The sequence below is a fragment of the Salmo trutta genome, chromosome 19, assembly GCF_901001165.1.
Source record: "Salmo trutta chromosome 19, fSalTru1.1, whole genome shotgun sequence".
NCBI classification, from domain to species: domain Eukaryota; kingdom Metazoa; phylum Chordata; class Actinopteri; order Salmoniformes; family Salmonidae; genus Salmo; species Salmo trutta.
This window is the reverse complement of record NC_042975.1, coordinates 38,062,838-38,082,845: the sequence shown is the minus strand read 5'-3', so window position 1 is coordinate 38,082,845 and position 20,008 is coordinate 38,062,838. Positions and strand designations below refer to the sequence as shown.

At 43.9% G+C, this 20,008-nt stretch overlaps 1 protein-coding gene across 1 annotated transcript in view; it reads left to right on the top strand.

Annotated features, from left to right (window-relative positions):
• LOC115154544 (relaxin receptor 1-like) overlaps positions 1–20,008 on the top strand; it is a 42,296-nt gene that overhangs the window by 8,817 nt on the left and 13,471 nt on the right. Inside the window, exon 5 of the mRNA XM_029700852.1 lies at positions 14,609–14,680. Within this exon, the coding sequence (XP_029556712.1) occupies positions 14,609–14,680 (72 nt within the window). The remainder of the gene's footprint in view (positions 1–14,608; positions 14,681–20,008) is intronic.

Here is a 20,008-nt window from a genome sequence, read left to right as displayed (position 1 = left end):
GAAGTTCAATCAATTACAGGCTAACAGGGCATTCGGAAAGTATTCAGACCCCTTGACTTTTTCCACATTTTGTTACATTATAGCCTTATTCTAAAATTGATTCATTCATTTTTTCCCCCTGATCAATCTACACAATACCCCATAATGAAAAAGCAAAAACGGGTTTTTAGAAATGTTTGCAAATGTATTACAAATACAAAACTGAAATATGACATTTACATAAGTATGCAGACCTTTAACTCAGGACTTTGTTGAAGCATCTTTGGCAGCGATTACAGCCTCGAGTCTTCTTGGGTACGATGCTACAAGCTTGGCACAACTGTATTTGGGGAGTTTCTCCCATTCTTCTCTGCAGATCCTCTCAAGCTCTGTCAGGTTGGATGGGGAGTGTTTCTGCACAGCTATTTTTAGGTCTGTCCAGAGATGTTCGATCGGATTCAAGTCCGGTCTCTGGCGGGCCACTCAAGGACATTCAGAAACTTGTCCCAAAGCCAGTCCTGCATTGTCTTGGCTGTGTGCTGTCGTGATGTTGGATTGATTAAAATGTGATGACTGCTGTTCATCGAATGATTAACTGTTTATAATTACATGATTAAATGAATCAGGTAAATATTAACTCAGTAACCTGTGACAACATGGGAAAGTTTGGCTTTATTGAGTTTCTATTTCCCAAATGAACTCTAAGAATATCAGAATATCGATTTTACAACAGTCGCTAATTAATTCATTTCCTCTACAGTCTCATTCTGAACATCACATAATCCGGGAATCTACACAAACCCGAGTCCCACTAATTAAGTCCGTACCACACCAATTGAGTTGATTATTTGTTTACTAACAAGCAAAAATTATAATATAAGATACACATACACACAGTCTGCGCTATTGATTAGAATTTGGTACAATGAAACACGTCCCTAGCGGGCCAACACAATATTACACGTGTTACACAAAATGGGGATTTCAAAAGAGAGAAAAAGCGAGAGTGGATGAGAGAAAAGCACACTTGGGTACATTTGTAAACTATGCTTAGTTTAACCCTAACCTTGCCCCGAACTGCTGGCTCTTATGGGTCAGAATATAATGGTGTAATTACATGTCGAAGGTCTCCGATGGGGTATCTCTTCGTGGACCGAGTTCCGACTTCTCCTCTGATGGCGGCACTTCTGTTGTTACCGGGTGTACCTCTCTGAATGTCCACACGCTGTCAGTGCCCTTTCTCTTAGTGGTCTGTTTCCTCGCCCTTGTTCCAAAAGAGGGGTCTTCTGAGGATGGCTAATCAGCCATACAGGTGGTTCCAGCGTGGGGATGAAAGCAGTGTAGACACATGATTCCTTGGAGAGAATAACCAGGTGGCTTGAATTCACCCTCTTAGCCACAACTACACATCCGTAGCATAGATTGATTAAGTTTCCTTTGTCTTCTTCAACCTCATGTTGCGTATTGGGGTTACAACTAATCGGACCTTGGCTGCAGCTCGTGGTCATAATGTTAATTCTTAACTCACATGTTTTATACTCTCGGGTCAGAAATGGGCGTTTCCGCCTTTAGGGCAAGTTCTCTGGGCGTAACTAGTTACGAGGCGAGGTCTGGATTTGACTCAGATCCAATTTAGACAACTAACTTTACATTTCATCTTTACAAAGACATTCTCTTTGATCTGACATTTTCCACACAACGTACACTATGCAAACATCAGGTACATATTGTGAAAACTCTTCACATTACAATGTTTTCGTTATAACATTGTCATTTAACTTTTAATAACATAACGAAAATGACATTAATTTTCATATTCCATCTATCGTCATTACTACCATTTTGGCTGACAAAACATATTGTCCCAGAGTCCATTTATTGCATGTTACTATATTGTGGCGTTGTTTTTCTAACTGATGTTTGTATGGGGACCTTGTTTATGGCTCTATCACTTCCTAAGCATCAAAAGAAATGAAACAAAATGAATAAAAACATGAACAAGAGATATACAAAATGTATCTACCACACCTTAACCTGTCTGGGCTAGGGGGCAGTATTTTCACGGCCGGATGAAAAACATACCCAATTTAAACAGGTTACTACTCTAGCCCAAAAACTAGAATATGCAAATTATTAGTAGATTTGGATAGAAAACACTCTGACGTCTCTAAAACTGTTTGAATGGTATCTGTGAGTATAACAGAACTCATATGGCAGGCAAAAACCTGAGAAAAATTCAAGCAGGAAGTGGAAAGTCTGAGAATTGTAGTTCTTCTTTTGATTCTCTATCGAACCTACGTGTCTGTGGGGTGACGTTGCACTTCCTAAGGCTTCCATTGGCTGTCTAAAGCCTTCAGAAAGTGGTTTGAGCCTTCTCCTGTCACTGAGCAGATAATAGGAGCTCAGTTAATGAGTGGTCTGCCTGGCAACAAAGGGATTGTATATGCGCGGTCACGCCGTTCCTTCTTTTTCTTCTTGAATGAATATGCTATTGTCCGGTTGGAATATTATCGCAATTCTACATTAAAAATACCATAAAGATTGATTTTAAACAGCGTTTGACATGCTTCTAAGTACTGTAATGGAACATTTTGACTTTTCGTCTCTCGTTCTGCGCTCGCGCGTTATGTCTTTGGATAAGGGATCTGTACGCACGAACAAAACGGAGGTATTTGGACATAAATATGGATTATTTCGAACAAAAACAACATTTCTTGTGGAAGTAGCAGTCCTGGGAGTGCATTCTGACGAAGATCAGCAAAGGTAAGAGAATATTTCTAACACTAATTCTGAGTTTAGGTTGCCCCGAACTTGGCGGGTGTCAGAATATTGAAAAATGTGCTTTCTCCGTAAAGCTATTTTAAAATCTGACAGCGATTGCATCCAGGGGTAGTCTATCTATAATTCTTTAAATAATTGTTAAATATTTTGTCAATGTTTATGATGAGTATTTTTGTAAATTGATGTGCACATTCACCGTCAGTTTTGGTGGGAATACATTTTCTGAACATCACGTGCCAATGTAAAATGCTGTTTTTGAATATAAATATGAACTTTATCGAACAAAACATACATGTATTGTGTAACATAATGTCCTAGGAGTGTCATCTGATGAAGATCGTCAAAGGTTAGTGCTTCATTTAGCTGTGTTTTGGGTTTTATTGACACATGTCCTTGCTTGGAAAATGGCTGTGTGATTATTTTTGTCTATGTACTCTCCTAACATAATCTAATGTTTTGCTTTCACTGTAAAGACTTTTTGAAATCGGACAATGTGGTTACATCAAGGAGAAGTGTGTTTTTAAAATGGTGTAAAATAGTTGTATGTTTGAGAAAGTTGAATTATGACATTTTGTTGTTTTTGAATTTGCCGCCCTGATATTTCACTGGCTGTGTCCCGCAGGTGGGACGCTAGCGTCTCACCTAGCCCATAGAAGTTAATCATCTAATTTGGACTATGTTCTACGTATGTCTCAGGTCTTGGCTAAATTACTCTATCATGGCATTGTCTCTAATGTCATATCTGGGGCAATCCTACTTGAAGGTGGGTAGTTAAGTCACTTGGAAAAATGGCACCCTGAATGACAAAGCTTACATTGGGGACATTACAGGGCTGACCTAGCGAATTCGGGAGAGGAGCCTGGGGATACTGTGGATAGACCCCCTGATGGGGTTTCAGGATCTATTGCCAACTTTCCGAAAATCGGGATCGCTTCCGTCCCACGGTTGATCCTAGTAAAAGACCTCATTAGGTCTTCCATTGCACGTGTGCGCCTGTGTACGTACTGTAGTAGGTGCAGAGGGAAATAAGACCAAGGATCATGGTAACAGGATACTGTCCGGCACCTTCCGAGAGCGGGTGACAGACTTTCTCTTTTGGCTTGTAGTCAGTCGGGTCAAATAAAAGTGCCTCATCCAGTACGCTAAGATCAACAGTCATTGGTCAATCGTATAGTATTTGGTTTTGAATGGCTTGTGGTAACTCAGGGGAACGCTTAGCAAAAGCAACAGGCATTTCAATCTCTGTGTCTATCCTGTCGTCGGGAAGTTGGTATAAAGCGAGGTTGTCCATGTGGATAATCGCCCCCTCTGGTACCCTAACAAAAACCTTCTGGTTGGGGAGGTTCAATTGGGTGGTTGAGTCATGGCGTTCATAAGTCTTGGTGGCGGACGCGAACGGTGTGTCAACCAACCATCGATTCCCTACCCCCTCCACTTGTGTGGAGGTGGCCCCATCCCTTGCTGTTAGTTTGGCTCTACAGCATTCTTCGTTGGTGATAGGCTTAAGACCACAAAGACGCTCAGTGTTATCTCTGATGAACATTTTGCTAGGACAGAGGTAGTGGACGTCTTTGGTTAGAGGACACATTAACAGGTTAGGGGTGAGATAGAAATCTAGATAATTTTTCTGAAAAGCTATGCTGGGGGTGTGGCAATTTTCACGTGGGTACTGTCGCGCCAAAATCCTACATTTAGAACTGTTTTCAATCTATAGGTATTCTCCAGTTCAACAACTGGCAGCGTCAGTAAAAATCCCACTTCATTATGATCAACATCAATCAATCAATCAAATTTATTCATAAAGCCCTTCTTACATCAGCTGATGTCACGAAATGCTGTACAGAAACCCAGCCTAAAACCCCAAACAGCAAGCAATGCAGGTGTAGAAGCAAGGTGGCTTGTTCAGGAGAGAAGTGTGTATGTTTACCACCAGAATAGTGTCCTGGACAAGATTTTCCCACATGTTGCAACCTGAGTGCCTGTGCTTTCATCTGTTGCTGGATAAGTGGCATCTCTTCAGTAATCTCCCTAACATGTTTCCTTACTGTGGCTAGACTGACTGTGTTGACGGCAGTGGTACCTAGGGCAAATAGTGACCCTACGGCTGCACCTATCCAGAGTAACACCCCGACGAATCGTTTTTTTCGCCTGGGCTCTGCTAGTTCTGACTGGGTGACTGTGAACTTTTGGAGTTGGGCCAACATACGGGCAGTGCCCAGCTGGGCATGCTTAACTGCCTGGTTGGTCCAGTCAGCCCTGGCCCAACTCAAATGCGCTGCAGGTGGAATGTGTTGGCGGTACACGTTCTCTGCATCTAGGCGGACGTACACCCTCTGCGTGTGTACTCTGCAGTTAGTTAAAAGGAGTCCTGGATCATCGCGGAGAACGATTCCCTTAGGGGGTCCGCTCGTGGTTACGTTTGCTGGGTTGGTTTTGACCAGGACACAGAGTGTCAGGATCAGCCAACGGAACTCCATTCTACAGAAACGCATAATCAGAGATATTGTTTGATTATTTTAGTTATTTGCTTTTGTAAACAAAAATGTTTTGACAACAATTTTTCAGATTTTCCCATTTTGGACAGCACAGCGCAGGACGATATCAATAGTTACAACATGTATATATCTTCTAGATGGGAAGAGAAGAAAATATGGTGGGTGGAATCTACTGACTTCCTGGAAGGGATCAGCTGAGGGTACTTAAGAATTTTCTTGCGACGACATCTCCCGGTTGGTAGAGGAGATGCAGTTGAAGTGTCATTTGTCGGCCCGTCATCATCTCGAATGGTGCTATTCCCGTAGACCTGTTGCGTGTAGCTCTGATCGCCTTCAGTACCAGTGGGAGTTTGAGGTCCCAATCTTTGTGGTCGGTTTCCACATATTTCCTCAAGATTCTGACGATTGTCTGATTGCTCCTTTCTACCATGCCAGAGCTCCTAGGGTGGTACGTGATGTGGAGTTTAGCTTTGACTCCAAGGAGCCCTCACAGTTCGGTCATTACAGCTGCCAAAAAGTGGGCTCCTCTGTCGCTGTCCACGGTTTCTCATGGCAGACTGAAATGACTGAAAATGTAGTTGAGCAAAAGAACGGCTGTGGTTTCCGCTGTGTGCAGGCACTTCACCCACTTTGTGAATGCGCAAGTCACTGTGAGGAGATACTTGTTACCTCTGGCCGACATGACAACTGGGCCGACCCTGTCGATCTGGATCGAGCTCCAGGGCTAAGACACACCCTTGCATTGCAGGGGTGCTCTGTGAAGTTGGTTGGAGGGTTGAAACTGGCAGCAAACTAGACACCCCCTCACGTATTGTTCCACATCTTGTTCCATGTGAGGCCAGCAGGCCGTCGCAATGTTTCACATGTAGCCTTGACCCCCTCCTCCACATGGCTCGTCATGGGCTATCATTATCCCCCTCTGTGTTTTAGAAACCACCCAAGTTTTTCACTTTTGTGTAGTTGACTACTACATCATGGCTCTGCAGCATCATCAGCCAAGCCGCTATTCTGCAGTTGTGTACAGCACTCTCACGGATTTGTTGGCTTTTCAGAAAAGTCACAGGCTGGTGACATGTTTCTATGATCACTTTTGTCCGCCGACATAACTAGTGAAGTGTTTGACCGCCCAGACTGTCGACAGCAGCACCTTTTCACAGTTTGAGTACTTGTGTTCAGCAGGGTTGAGTGTTTTGCTCGCGTAAGCAACCACATGTTTGTCTTGGTCATATTTTTGGTACAACCCAGCACTAAGGCAGTGTTATGAGAAACCGACTCCCAAAAATAACATCTTGTCTTTGTTGGGGTATACCAGGCAGGGTGCCTCTCAAAGCAGGTTTTTCAAAGAAGCCACAGCTTCGCTGTGAGTGCCCTCCCAAACGAATGGGGTGTCTTTATGAAGAAGACGGGTCAAAGACTTTGACAAGTCGGCGTAGTTTTCGATTAATTGATGGGAGTAATTACATACTCCCAAGAAACTGCGCACCTCATGAAGGTTTGTAGGTGTTTTGCTGTTGCGGACTGCTTGGATTCTGTTAGACTGTGGCAGGATGCCCTCAGCACCCACCAGAAGCACAATGTAGTTTACCTTGGTCCTGCACCATTGTCTTTTCATGATGGCCAACTTAGCCCCTGCCGTCCTGAGTTGGGTAAGAACGTGGTCCATCTCGTTGAGGTGATGTGACCAAGTCTCACTTCTCATGAGAACGTTGTCCACGTAGATTATTGTACCCCTGGAGGCTGCGTCTGGCATTGCCTTGTGCAGGAAGACGTTGAATTCTGAGGGGGAGTTTGCATACCCGAACGGGCAACAATTGAACGGGAAGAGCTTTTTTGAGAAAGAACAGCAAGTTCAAAATCATGGAAGGAGTAATCAATCAATGTTCCTAGCTGAGTGTGCCAAGGAATGGAAATATCCGCTTGAGTCAGATTCTGTACCAGGAGGTAAGTGGATCTAGTGTTTAATCCAACAGCGGGTTGCCATTGATAGTTAGCCCAAAGTTGAATAGTTGTGGAGAAGGTTGGAAGAACACAGTGGTGCCATCCATCCGGTTTCCGGGCGCCAGGTTCAAGTCTTTCAGAAACCTCTGTGGTTCTTGCTGTAATCCCCATGGCCGACTCAGTTATAACCTTGCAAGCTTCAGGAATAGTCTGCCCGGATACCATTCGCACTGGGTCGAAAGACAAGGCATGTTGGTCTGGCTGCGCCAAAGACCAAAGAACTTGGTGTATGGGATCGAGTTTAACACCCAATCTTACCAAATGTCCGCTCCCACATAGACTGTATGTGGGAGGTCCACGACAACCAATAGGTAGTGAGATACTTATTTGGTTCCAATGGGGATTGATAGCGCACACACCCCTATAGCGGTGAGTTTCGTCTGGGGAGTTGTTCCCAGTGGAAATCTGAATGTTTTCGGAACAAGGGGATGGCAGTTAGCCATTTTTGAAATTGTGTTGAGCATTTCCAAAATGATTGTGGATTTTTCTGACCAGGTTGCCAGTATGGCATCCTCAACCATAGTGTCGTTTAGGCACACGCCCCCTATCAGAGGAGGGCGGTAAGTGTCGACTGGTGAATCACCCAAGCCACACAGGAAAGTTCTGAGTTGAACTTGTCACCTTGTCATTTGCCACCAATAGCGAACTCATGACCAAGTTCACCGGGGTTGCGTCAGTTGCTGACATTAAACCCACGTAGTTGCTCAATGTATTGCATGTAGCCTTGGAAGAATGCGGTGAAGCTGTTTGGGGTACCAAACGGTCAACTAAATCTTTCCCAATCAGCATCCTTTTGGTGTCAATGCTAGCCACGTACACAGGGTGGATCAGTGACACGCTTTCGAAGTTAAAGTAGGAGACGCCTGGTTAGGGGCGAGGTAGCTTGAGTGAAACCTCGAAGATTCATGTCTCAACGTTTCATTTTCAACCAACTTTTTGCTGGGTCCACTGCCCTTTTTAGTTAATCCAGCAAAGTTTCAGATATGAGGGAAATAGTCAAACCCATCAGAGCATCACAGGTCAAACAGTCCTCCAAGACTACTCTAAGGTATGGCCTGTTCGAGTGGAAGAATGGAGCGGTTTGTTATCTGTGTCGATTTTCAAAACAGATAACCCACCTTCATGACCCAGTGGGTCCTCTATCAGAATGGGAGGGGAATCATCTGTTGAAACGCTGCTTACCTTGTGCATCTCCACATCCATATCAAAGTCTGTAGACAAACCTGCGGGCTTGTGTATAGAATGAGCAGTCCCTGGACAGGGATTTGAGTGAGGGCGGGGGTAATGGGAATGTTGACGTCCTTACGAATTGTGTGAATTTCGGTGGACTTGGTCTCCAACAATTTTACACCTAGTCATGATGACTTAACCTTGTCCTCTTTCTCAAATTTCTTCCATTGCAGTACATCTCTTATCTGAGCTTCTTTATCATTTCGGTTAGAGTTTAGATCATTGTTGAACACTTTGTTGCCCTTGTTACAATTGTTACTCTTGTGTCCTGACCCTTTGTGAGGGTTAGGTGCAGGGACGTAGCGGCCAGGTCGATCTCTACAGGACCTGTTAGGTTGGGGACGTTCATCATAGCTATTGTTACTGAGGTGGTTATCGGTGTGGTGGTTACTTGGTAGCCACCCCCTTTGTGTGTCATCTTTTACCGCACCTGTCCCTGATGCCGCAGCTTCCAATTGGAGTGATGGTTCCTGCCCAAGCTCGAAATTCGAGCTGTCCGGGCTTTTAGTCCTGCTTCCTTTTGATGCTTCAAAAGCGGTGCTTGGAAGCTCTCGGAGTGTCGAGATCGGCAAACCAATGTGGGCAGTAGGGCCCAAGTAGTTAATGAAGTTGGGATACATGATTGATAGAAACAGTTGTTTGAATGGTAATAGGTCTTCCATTCCTGTTTCAGTGAGCATACCAATGTAAGCTGAACGAAGCCTATGAAAGTAGGCTTGTGGGTGTTCGTTTCAAGCTTTTTTGATATTGTTAGCCAACGAGCTGTCGGGTTTGCGAGTTGCAGAACCACTGAATTCTATTTTAAAAACCGTAGCAAGTTTAGCATAGTCCTTTTGCACGTGTTGGTCTTGTAGATGGATGAACCTTGTCACGTATCTGTTGGACGTTCGCTTCAACAGGTAGAGCCTGTCGGCATTCGTAGCGTTTGGGTAGCCATTCAAGGTGTCCTCAATGTCTACTAAGAATGTCTCAGTGTCATTTGGCTTTCCTGGAACAGGGTCAAAGAGGCAGAAGTTTTGATGATTTTGTCAAGACGATCCCTGCCAAGTGCACGGGGAGCATCCACACCCTCCCATGGGGAATTGTGGGCCGAAAGGCCAAAAGGAAAAGTCAAGCTGTGGTTGTGTTGGCGAGGAGGCGTCATGTCACTGTGGGCCGAATGGCCAAGAAAGAAAGGCTGAAATCTCCTTTCGTCGACATTCCCTCATTCCCTGAGCTCCGGATGTGAACTAGTTTGCTTGATTCGGTTGTCCCGGGATAGAGCGTGACTATTCTGGAGTTCCTCCAGATGATACCTAAGGGTGGTATCCTGCTGCATTAGACACATAGGTGTCGCACTTGCTCTGCTCAGCCTCATACTTATCTGTCATGGTTTGCAGGGAGAGGTCTCGAGTGTGGAGTGAGAGATCCAGTGCTGAGGTGTCCCCTTTTGCTTAGAGGTCAGGTTTTCCAACTTTCTCACCTGGTCTTTCTCATCCTTCATTAAATCAGCGACTTCAAGGAGTTCTGCTGTTTTGTCATCCAACTTGATCATTGTGTTCATTAGCTGATCGTATTTGGTCTGCAGCTTTTGGAATAGAACATTATTGCTTTGAGTGGTTTCATTCAAAACAGTTTGCAGGGCATCAAGTTGCTCGCCCCTGTTTTTAGCTAGCTCGTCAGATTCATCTAGTTTAGCGTGGACTTCATCGTATTTCATTTTGGCTAAAACAAGTTGTTCCTTTAGAATACGGACTTGTTCAAGAGTTTGTATGCGTTCTTTGTCATAAGTGTTAGGCAGATCTTCCAATTTATCTGTTCTCACACACAGTTCCTCGGCTAGCAGTAGTTTGTCTTTTTCGGCTTTCAACGCTAATTTTCTGGTTTTCTCTAGCTGTCCCTTGAACTCCATAGCTTCCTGCTCATGCCTCTGCTGGGCACTGAGGTATTGGACCACTGTCCATCTCTGCTGGTGAGCATAGTTGAGGGCTAAACTGGAGAGAACCTTCACAAGGCCTGCCCCAGATGGTCTAGTTTGGAGAGCATCTGTTGCAATGTCTGCATTTCTTTTCGCTTATGGCATCGAAATCTAGCGTTTTTAGCCCCTCAGCATAGTTTGTATTTCCATCGCTGCTGAGGTCAGCGATCAATCTTTCCGGGGGTGAAGGTTCACTTATTAAAAGGGGAATGGGTGGAAACCCATCTGATAGCTTGCTCATTATTATGATTATCAGTTATTTCAATTTATGTAAAATTGGGGTTTTGAGTTGGAAGCTGCAAACACAATTTAAATCAGTTTATAAACATCAATGAATCACCAAGACTGGGACGGTAATGTGGAAGTTGAACTATTAATGAACTTGCAAAAGCAGATTTCATTGATTTAATACATTTTTATGATAAATCAAACCTGTATAGGCTGTTTGGGAATTAAACTTGAATTAACCTGAAAGTGTTGCTGTATCTAAGTTAATGTGGAAAAGTTTAACAATGTCTCATTGGTTGGAACATATCCGTTTGTGTACTATCCCAATAAATGACCTGAAAAGGTAGTATGGCAATTTTAACTTATGTATTAAATTGAATTAGACTAGCTGCTCCCCTGTGTTAGCTTAGCATCCCTTTGTAAGCTTAGTATTTGGTGCAATGCTTAGCTTCACTTGTGCGGGATTTCCACTTTCAAGCACAAGGAAAGTTCCCTCCAACAAGGGAACAGGTTTACTAAATGACGCCTCACGTTCAACCCTTAAGCTCTTCACGTTAGCAAAAGACGAGAGGTAGAGAGATAATGACTTCGCTTCGGTCAAACGAATATATCTGCTCAAATTTCCGTAATGGCCAGCTCATATGTCCTCTGCTCTAGAAATTGCTTATGACCGTGTCTAATCGCTCCTGAAAGCAATAGACAGACAAAAAACACTACGTTGGGCCCAACAAGAATTATTCTCAGAAAGCCTGCATCGGCTGGTACATATGCCCTAGCTCGTAGCATTCAGTAAATCCCCCACACACACTGACCTTCGTCAAAAATACAACACAGGTGTGGTTCTCTCCCTACAAGTATCTGGGTGAAAATGAAAACCACACACACGCACCTCTCAACATTAATCCTGCCTATAGCTATTATTGTTATATATGTATCTTGCTACACAATTAATATGAAATTAACCCAAAAGTGCAGCCTAGTTTTTTCTTAGACTCCTCACAGGGGGCGCCATCTATGTCATGACATTGGATTGATTAATGTGACGACTGCTGTTCATCTAATGATTAACTGTTTATAATTACTTTATTAAATTAATCAGGTAATTATTAACTCAGTAACCTGGGACACCACGGGAAAGTTTGGCTTTATAGAGTTTCTATTTCCCAAATGAACTCAAAGAATATCTGAATATCGATTTCACAACAGTCGCTAATTAATTAATTTCCTCTACAGTCTCATTCTGAACATCGCATAATCCGGGAATCTGCACAAACCCGAGTCCCACTAATTAAGTCCGTACCACACCAATTGAGTTGATTATTTATTTACTAACAAGCAAAAATTATAATATAAGATACACATACACACAGTCTGGGCTATTGATTAGAATTTTGTACAATGAAACAGGTACCTAGCGGGCCAACACAATATTATACGTGTTACACAAAATGGGGATTTCAAAAGAGAGAGAAAGAGAGAGTGCACGAGAGAAAAGCACACTTGGGTACATTTGTAAACTATGCTTAGTTTAGCCCTAACCTTGCCCCGAACTGCTGCTCTTATGGGTCAGAATATAATGATGTAATTACGTGTTGAAGGTCTCCGATGGGGTATCGCTTCATGGACCGAGTTCCGACTTCTCCTCTGATGGCGACACTTCTGTTGTTACTGAGTGTAACTCTCTGATTGTCCACACGATGTCAGTGCCCTTTCTCTTAGTGGTCTGTTTCCTCGTCCTTGTTCCAAAAGAGGGGTCTTCTGAGGATGGCTAATCAGCCATATAGGTGGTTCCAGCGTGGGAATGAAAGCAGTGTAGATACACGATTCCTTGGAGAGAATAACCGGGTGGTGCTGCTTGAATTCACCCTCTTAGACACAACTACTCATCCGTAGCATAGATTATTAAAAGGTTCCTTTGTCTTCTTCAACCTCATGTTGCGTTTTGGGGTTACAACTAATCAGACCTTGGCTGCAGCTCGTGGTCATAATGTTAATTCTTAACTCACATGTTTTATACCCTCGGGTCAGAAATGGGCGTTTCCACCTTGAGGGCAAGTTCTCTGGGCATAACTAGTTACGAGGCAAAGTCTGGATTTGACTCAGATCCAATTTAGACAACTAACTTCTCATTTCATCTTTACAAAAACATTCTCTTTGATCTGGACATTTTCCACACAACGTACATTATGCAAACATCAGGTACATATTGGGAAAACTCTTCACGTTACAATGTTTTCGTTCTAACGTCATCATTTAACTTTTAATAACATAAGGAAAACAACATTCGTTTTCATTCATACTACCATTTTGGCTGACGAAACATATTGTCCCAAAGTCCATTTATTGCATGTTACTGTTCTGAGGTAGGTTCTACATAGGCCCATCATACACCTCATTCCTCCATACTGAGAGGACAAAGGGATTTAGTCTGCTGCCTTAAGATTTACAATGGGCTGGAGGTGTCATAAAACCCCCCACCTCCATACCTCTCGATCTCTCCCCCTCTGGCAAATGTGTGACAAATGTCTCTTGTAGGAGTGTGGTCCACGGTAACCTGACCCGAACAGGCCTGTCATGACAGTGCTTAGGGTCGTTGTCCTGTTGGAAGGTGAACCTTCGCCCCAGTCTGAGGTCCTGAGTGCTCTGGAGCAGGTTTTCATCAAGGATCTCTCTGTACTTTTCTCCGTTCATCTTTCCCTCAATGCTGACTAGTCTCCCAGTCCCTGCCGCTGAAAAACATTCTCACAGCATGATGCTGCCACAACCATGCTTCACCGTAGGGATGGTGCCAGGTTTCCTCCAGACGTGATGCTTGTCATTCAGGCCAAAGAGTTCAATCTTGGTTTCATCAGACCAGAGAATCTTGTTTCTCATGGTCTGAGAGTCTAAAGGTGCCTTTGGGCAAACTCCAAGCGGACTGTCATGTGCCTTTTTACTGATGAGTGGCTTCAGTCTGGCCACTCTAACATAAAGGCCTGATTTGTGGAGTGCTGCAGAGATGGTTGTCCTTCTGGAAGGTTATCCCATCTCTACTGTACAGAGAAACTCTGATGCTCTGTCAGAGTGACCGTCGGGTTCTTGGTCACCACCCTGACCATGGCCCTTCTCCCCCGATTAGTCAGTTTGGCCGGGCAGCCAGCTCTTGAAAGAGTCTTGGTGGTTCCAAACTTCTTCCATTTAAGAATGATTGAGGCCACTGTGTTCTTGGCGACCATCAATGCTGCAGACATTTTTTGGTACCCTTCCCCAGATCTGTGCCTCGACACAATCCTGTCTCAGATCTCTGCGGACAATTCATTCGAGCCAATGGCTTGGTTTTTGCTCTGACATGCACTGTCAACTGTGGGACCTTATATAGACAGGTGTGTGCCTTTCAAATCATGTCCAATCAATTGAATTTACCACAGGTAGACTCCAATCAAGTTCTAAAAACATCTCAAGAAGGATCAATGGAAACAGGATGCACCTGAGCTCAATTTCGAGTCTCATAGCAAAGGGTCTGAATACTTATGTAAATAAGTTATTTCTGTTTTCTATTTGTAACACATTTGCAAAAAGTTCTAAAAAACTGTTTTAGCTTTGTCATTATAGGGTTTTGTGTGTAGATTGATGAGGATTTTTTATTTAATATATTGTAGAATAAGGCTGTAACGTAACAAAATGTGGAAAAAGTCAAGGGGTCTGAATACTTTCCAAATGCACTGTAACCGAATGATAACATGCAATATAGAATTTGATTGAATAGTTTGGGGTAGGCCTCATCTGTGAATGCTCCACAGAGCCAGATGCTAATGACAGGTTTCCCTATGCTGGAATCGTCCTGTTTCCAACACAGCTGTCATGATTCGTTTTTTAATACGGTATGAATTTACTCGCATAAAAACTGTGGATGGAAACGTGGTTTATGCACAGTCAATCTAGCAGCTATCTTTACCTTCAGTGAGCTGAACAGCAACCAGATCACAGCTCTCCAACCAGACCAGTTCATCCGCTACAAACACCTTGAGAGACTGTAAGTGTGACCCCCTCTTTTGACCTTTCCTTCTTTCTCTGCACTTAACTCTAAATTGTAAAGTGACAAGTATTTATTTAATTGTTAAGTTTGTGTTCAATCTGTTTAAAGGACCTGAATAGTCAAAACCATGTTTTTCTTCAAATTGGATGATATATGGAAGAAACCACATCAAAGTAAAGTAGGATGACCAAAGCATGAAAAATGACTGTTGCTTGTACATTGATAAAGTTTGGTTCATCAAAAACTTGAATTCAGGAAGCCAGATTATTGGGGATGTATGCAACATCACATTTAGCCAGTCATTTTAATACACAAATGGTAACGTCTTCTTCTCTTAAATAAGAACCGCCTTGTAATAATCATTGCAGAAGGCCTGTTTGCAGAGGGGCATGGTTAAAGGGGAATGGAAACACTAGGCTTTAGAACATCAGCTAACTGTAACTCTAAATCACCATATTGGCATTGTTGCATCACTGGCAGGAAAGTTGTGTAATTCCTGAATTTAGTGAGCCCATGACCTATGCGTGCATTAATAGTACATAACATCATTGACAGTTACCTTCAAGTCAAAAAGCTTGGCTGAGAGGCTAGCTAGTTATCAACAGAAGGGTTAGGCTTCAGGCTTAGTCAACATTACTTACTGCAATCAACAGCCAGCAGGCTTAGCTACTATTTCTAGGAATCATGACATATCACAGAAACAGATACCTAATGAAAATATCTAGCTATGTAGTTAGCTATCTATCCATCTATCTAGCTAGCTAATCATTATAGCTATGGGGAGCATATCTAGCTAGCTACATTTTACTGGTAAAATAGCAATCCTAATAGCAAAATCAGATAAATAAATGTACATTTTTGCTGGAATCTATGGACTGATAGGGTTAATGTTGTTGTCCTGATCTCAATGACAGAGCACTGTCAAAGTTGTAAGAAACCTTCAGGTCCAGTGGAGGAGAGGCACCTCCTGGTTGCAGCATTGACTTTCAACAGAGAGGATGAGGCAAAGCGAGAGGGATAACCGGGCCCAAAATCTGTTTTCTCCAAACCTGTTTTCTTTGTTTTTGTCGCTCAGCAAGCGAGGGGTTTTTGTATGGCGTTCAATGAGTGTCCAATTTGGTTAACAAAAAATGGAAAGGCTTATTTTCTACATGTGGCTTGTTTGATCGAATAGAAGTTTCGTAAGGATTAGGTTATTATGAGTGTACTGATACAAATAAGACACGTGACATTCTGGCAACTTGGAGAAAAAACACTTTACATCGGAGTTGTGTCATGGCTGAACAAAGACATGGATAATATACATCTAGCTGTTTTTTCTATGCATCGGCAGGACAGAATGGCAGAGTCTGGTTAGACCAGGGTGTGCATCTGGTGTGCGACTTCTAATATTAAGAAAGTCTTGAGGTTCTGCTTGCCTGAGTTAGAATAATACCTCATGATAAGCTATAGACCAGCGGTACTCAACTCTTGCCCTACGAGGTCCGGAGCCTGCTGGTTTTCTGTTCTACCTGATAATGAATTTCACACACCTGGTTAGTCCCTGATTAGAGGGGAACAATGAAAAATGCAGTGGAACTGGCTTGAAGGTCCAGAGTTGAGTTTGACGGCAGTAGACCATACTATTTACCAAGAGAATTTTCATCTGTATTTTTTGTAGCTGTCTATTTACCACCACAAACCGATGTTGGCAATAAGCCTGCACTCAACGAGCTGTATAGGGCCATAAGCAAAGACGAAAATGCTCATCCAGAGGCAGGGTTCCTAGTGGACAGATTGATTTTAATGCAGGAAAACTGAAATCCGTTTTTCCTTATTTCTACCAGCATGTCACCTGTGCAACTAGAGGGATAAAAACTGTAGATCACCTTCAGTCCACACACAGAGATGCAAACAAAGCTCTTCCCCGCTCGAGAAGCAGGTGTGCGTAACGAAGGGGCCATGTGCGCGTAATGAAAGGCAGTCTGGCGCCCTCGAGTGCCAGAGAGGGAGAGCAGGAGCATGCGTGAAAGTACCCCCCCACCTGGGCCAGGCTGATGGGCCGGCCGAGGAATGGGCGCTGGACAAGCCGGCTGGAGCGTAGAAGCCCGACGAACCAGCAGAGGCGTGGGAGCCTGGCGAACCGGCTGAGTTGTTGGAGCGTGATGATCCGGTTGAGGCGTGAAAGCCTGATGATCCAGTTGAGGAGTGAAAGCCTGATGATCCCGCTGAGATGTAGGAGTCTGGCGAACCGGCTGAGGTGTGGGAGCCCGATGGCCCGCCGAAGTATGTTGGGGCATCAGGCCATCAACGCTGGAGACAGGAAACAGGTACAGGGAGAACATTTAATGAATAACGGACATAAAACAGGACAGCAACAGCGTCTGGACAGGGGACAAAGTAACAACATCAATGCAGACACAGGGAACAAACAGAGGAAACAGACAGATAAAGGGGAGGCAATCAAATAATGATAGAGTTCAGGTGGGTCCAATGAGGCGCAGGTGCTCGTAACAAAGGGGACAGGTGTGTGTAATGATAGGCAGTCTGGCGCCCTCGAGTGCCAGAGAGGGAGTGCCGGAGAGCGGGAGACCGGGAGCAGGCGTGACACATATCCAAACCAGAAGCCATGGATTACAGCCAACATCCGCACTGAGCTAACGGCTAGATCTGTTGCTTCCAAGGAGCAGGAATTCTAATCCGGACGCTTATAGGAAATCCCACTATGCCCTCCGACGAACCATCAAACAGGCAAAGTATCAATACAGGACTAAGATCGAAAACCTACTACACTGGCTCTGACACTCGTCAGATGCGCACCAAGCGGGTACTCAGAGCATGCGCTAAGTGTCTTCACTGACTTTTTCAAGCTCTCTCTGACCCAGTCTGCAATACCTGTGCCTAAGAAAGCCAAGGTAACCTGTCTAAATGACTACCACCCTGTAGCACTAACATCTGTAGCCATGAAATGCTTCGAAAGGCTGGTCATGGCTCACATCAACACTATCATACCAGAAACATTGGACCAACTCCAATTCACATATAGCCCCAAAAGATCCACAGATGACGCAATCTCTATTGCACTCCACACTGCCCTTTCCCACTTGGACAAAAGGAACACCTACACTATGTGAGAATGCTGTTAACTGACTACAGCTCAGCTTTCAACACCATCTCCGGTCCAGTTCTAAATTGGTTTCGGACCAATTTAACCAGTCAACAGTTTTTGGTCACCTTGGTGAACTTAACTCAGAGAAAATACAGTACATGACATGTGGCGTTCCACAAGGTTCAATTTTGGGTCCTGTATGGTTCGGTTTATATATGTTACCCCTTGGCAGCGTTATCAGAAAGCACAGCATTGATTTTCACTGCTACGAAGACGATACACAGCTTTCCATTTCTGTGTCTCCAGAGGATTTTAGCTCGACAGAGAAAGTATTAGACTGTATTAGTAATTTAAATACTTGGATGGCTCACAACTTCCTCCAGGTAAATCAAGACAAGACCACTGTACTTGGAGCCAAAGCATAGACCGAGAATCTAGTCACACGTTTTAATTCATAGACAATAAAGATAACACACCAGGTAAAAAACCTTGGTTTTATTTTAGATTGTTAACTACATTTCAAATCACACATTAGGAATGTGACCAAGATAGCTTTTTACCACCTGGGGAACATTGCCACGGTGCAGCCGTTTCTCTCTCAGGCTGATATAGAGACACATCCATGCTTTCATTACAAGCAGGCTTGACTATTGTAATGCTCTCCTATCTGGTCTACCCAAGAAAACCATTCGTCAACTGCAAAACATACAGAGCACACATTACACCGGTTATAAGGTCTCTGCACTGGCTACCTGTGAGTTTTAGAATTCATTTTAAAATGATTCTATTGGTTTTTAAATCAATCCATGATTGTGCACCCCAATACATGTCTGACATGCTTTTAAGTTATGTATCCAGTAGGTCCCTCAGGTCCTCTGGCACTGGCCTTTAAACTATGCCAAAGCCTTGGACCAAGAGGCATGGAGAGGCAGCCTTTCTTATTATGCCCCCAGCCTCTGGAATATCCTGCCCGAGAACCTGAAGGGGGCTGAAACTGTGGACATAATCCAAAAATATCTTAAAACATATTTTTAGCTTTGCTTTTCCTTAGGTTGCTCTTCAGTCATTCAGTTTGTCATTCTTTAGTTTTTGGTGTAAATATTTCAGCTTATATTTTCATTTTTTTTTTTTACATTTTTCTTCTGTAAAGCACATTGCGTTGCATTCCATGTCTGAAATGTGCTGTATAAATAAAGCTTGATTTGATTTAATTAGTGCCATCCAAGCTCATCACTAAGGTAAGGACCCTGGGGCTGAACACCTCCCTCTGCAACTGAATCCTGGACTTCATGACGGGCCGCCCCCAGGTGATGAGGGTAGGCAAGAACACGGGTGCGTGCTCAGTCCCCTCCTGTATTCCCTGTTCACCCACGACTGCTTGGCCTCGCACGACTCCAACACCATCATTAAGTTTGCAGAAGACACAATGGTGATAGGCCGGATCACCGGCAACAATGAGACAGCCTATAGAGTGAAGGTCAGAGCCCTGGCAGTGTACCTCCGCAGAAGTCAGAGCATTCATACTTCTGGCGCTTCGTGAAGCAGAGCTGTTGTGAAGGAAGTTGTCAAGGAAGTGAGTTTGTGTTTATACAGGACCTCCTGCCTCCACATACCGTCAATCAATCATGTCAATGCGGAGCTATACAGAGCTATACGGAGCCCTCCACATTGTTACAAAATGTGGGAGGTGCACAGCGATGCAGTACTGAGCTCGATTTGGCATTCTCAAGCCTTCGGAAGGTTCAGAAATTGCCTCACACTTTCTATACTGAAAGGCTCTGCATGGTCAATCTGTTGTCTCCAGCGGCTATACAGCATTTACTGTGATGCGGCCTGCAAAAGTCAGAGCATTCAACCTTCTTGCACTTCACTTCACAGAGCTGTTGTGAAGGAAGTTGTCAAGGAAGTGAGTTTCTGTTTATACAGGACCTCCCCCCTCCCCCCCACCGTCAATCAATTATGTCAATGCGGAGGGCTCCATATAACTCTGTATAATTACAAAATTTGGGCGGCGCACAGCGATGCGGTATGTAGCTCGATTTGGCCTTCGCAAGACTCCAGGGGCTCCGCAATTGCTCAAATCCTCCATACAGAGCTTTCGAATCACATTTGCAAAGCAAGCACAAATTGGCTTTTAGCCAGACCACATTTCCAGATCAAGCATAAATTGGCTTTTAGGGTGCATTGCCACCAGTGAGAGTGCGCTCCACGTTGTTTGAAAATTCAGAGTGTTGTCA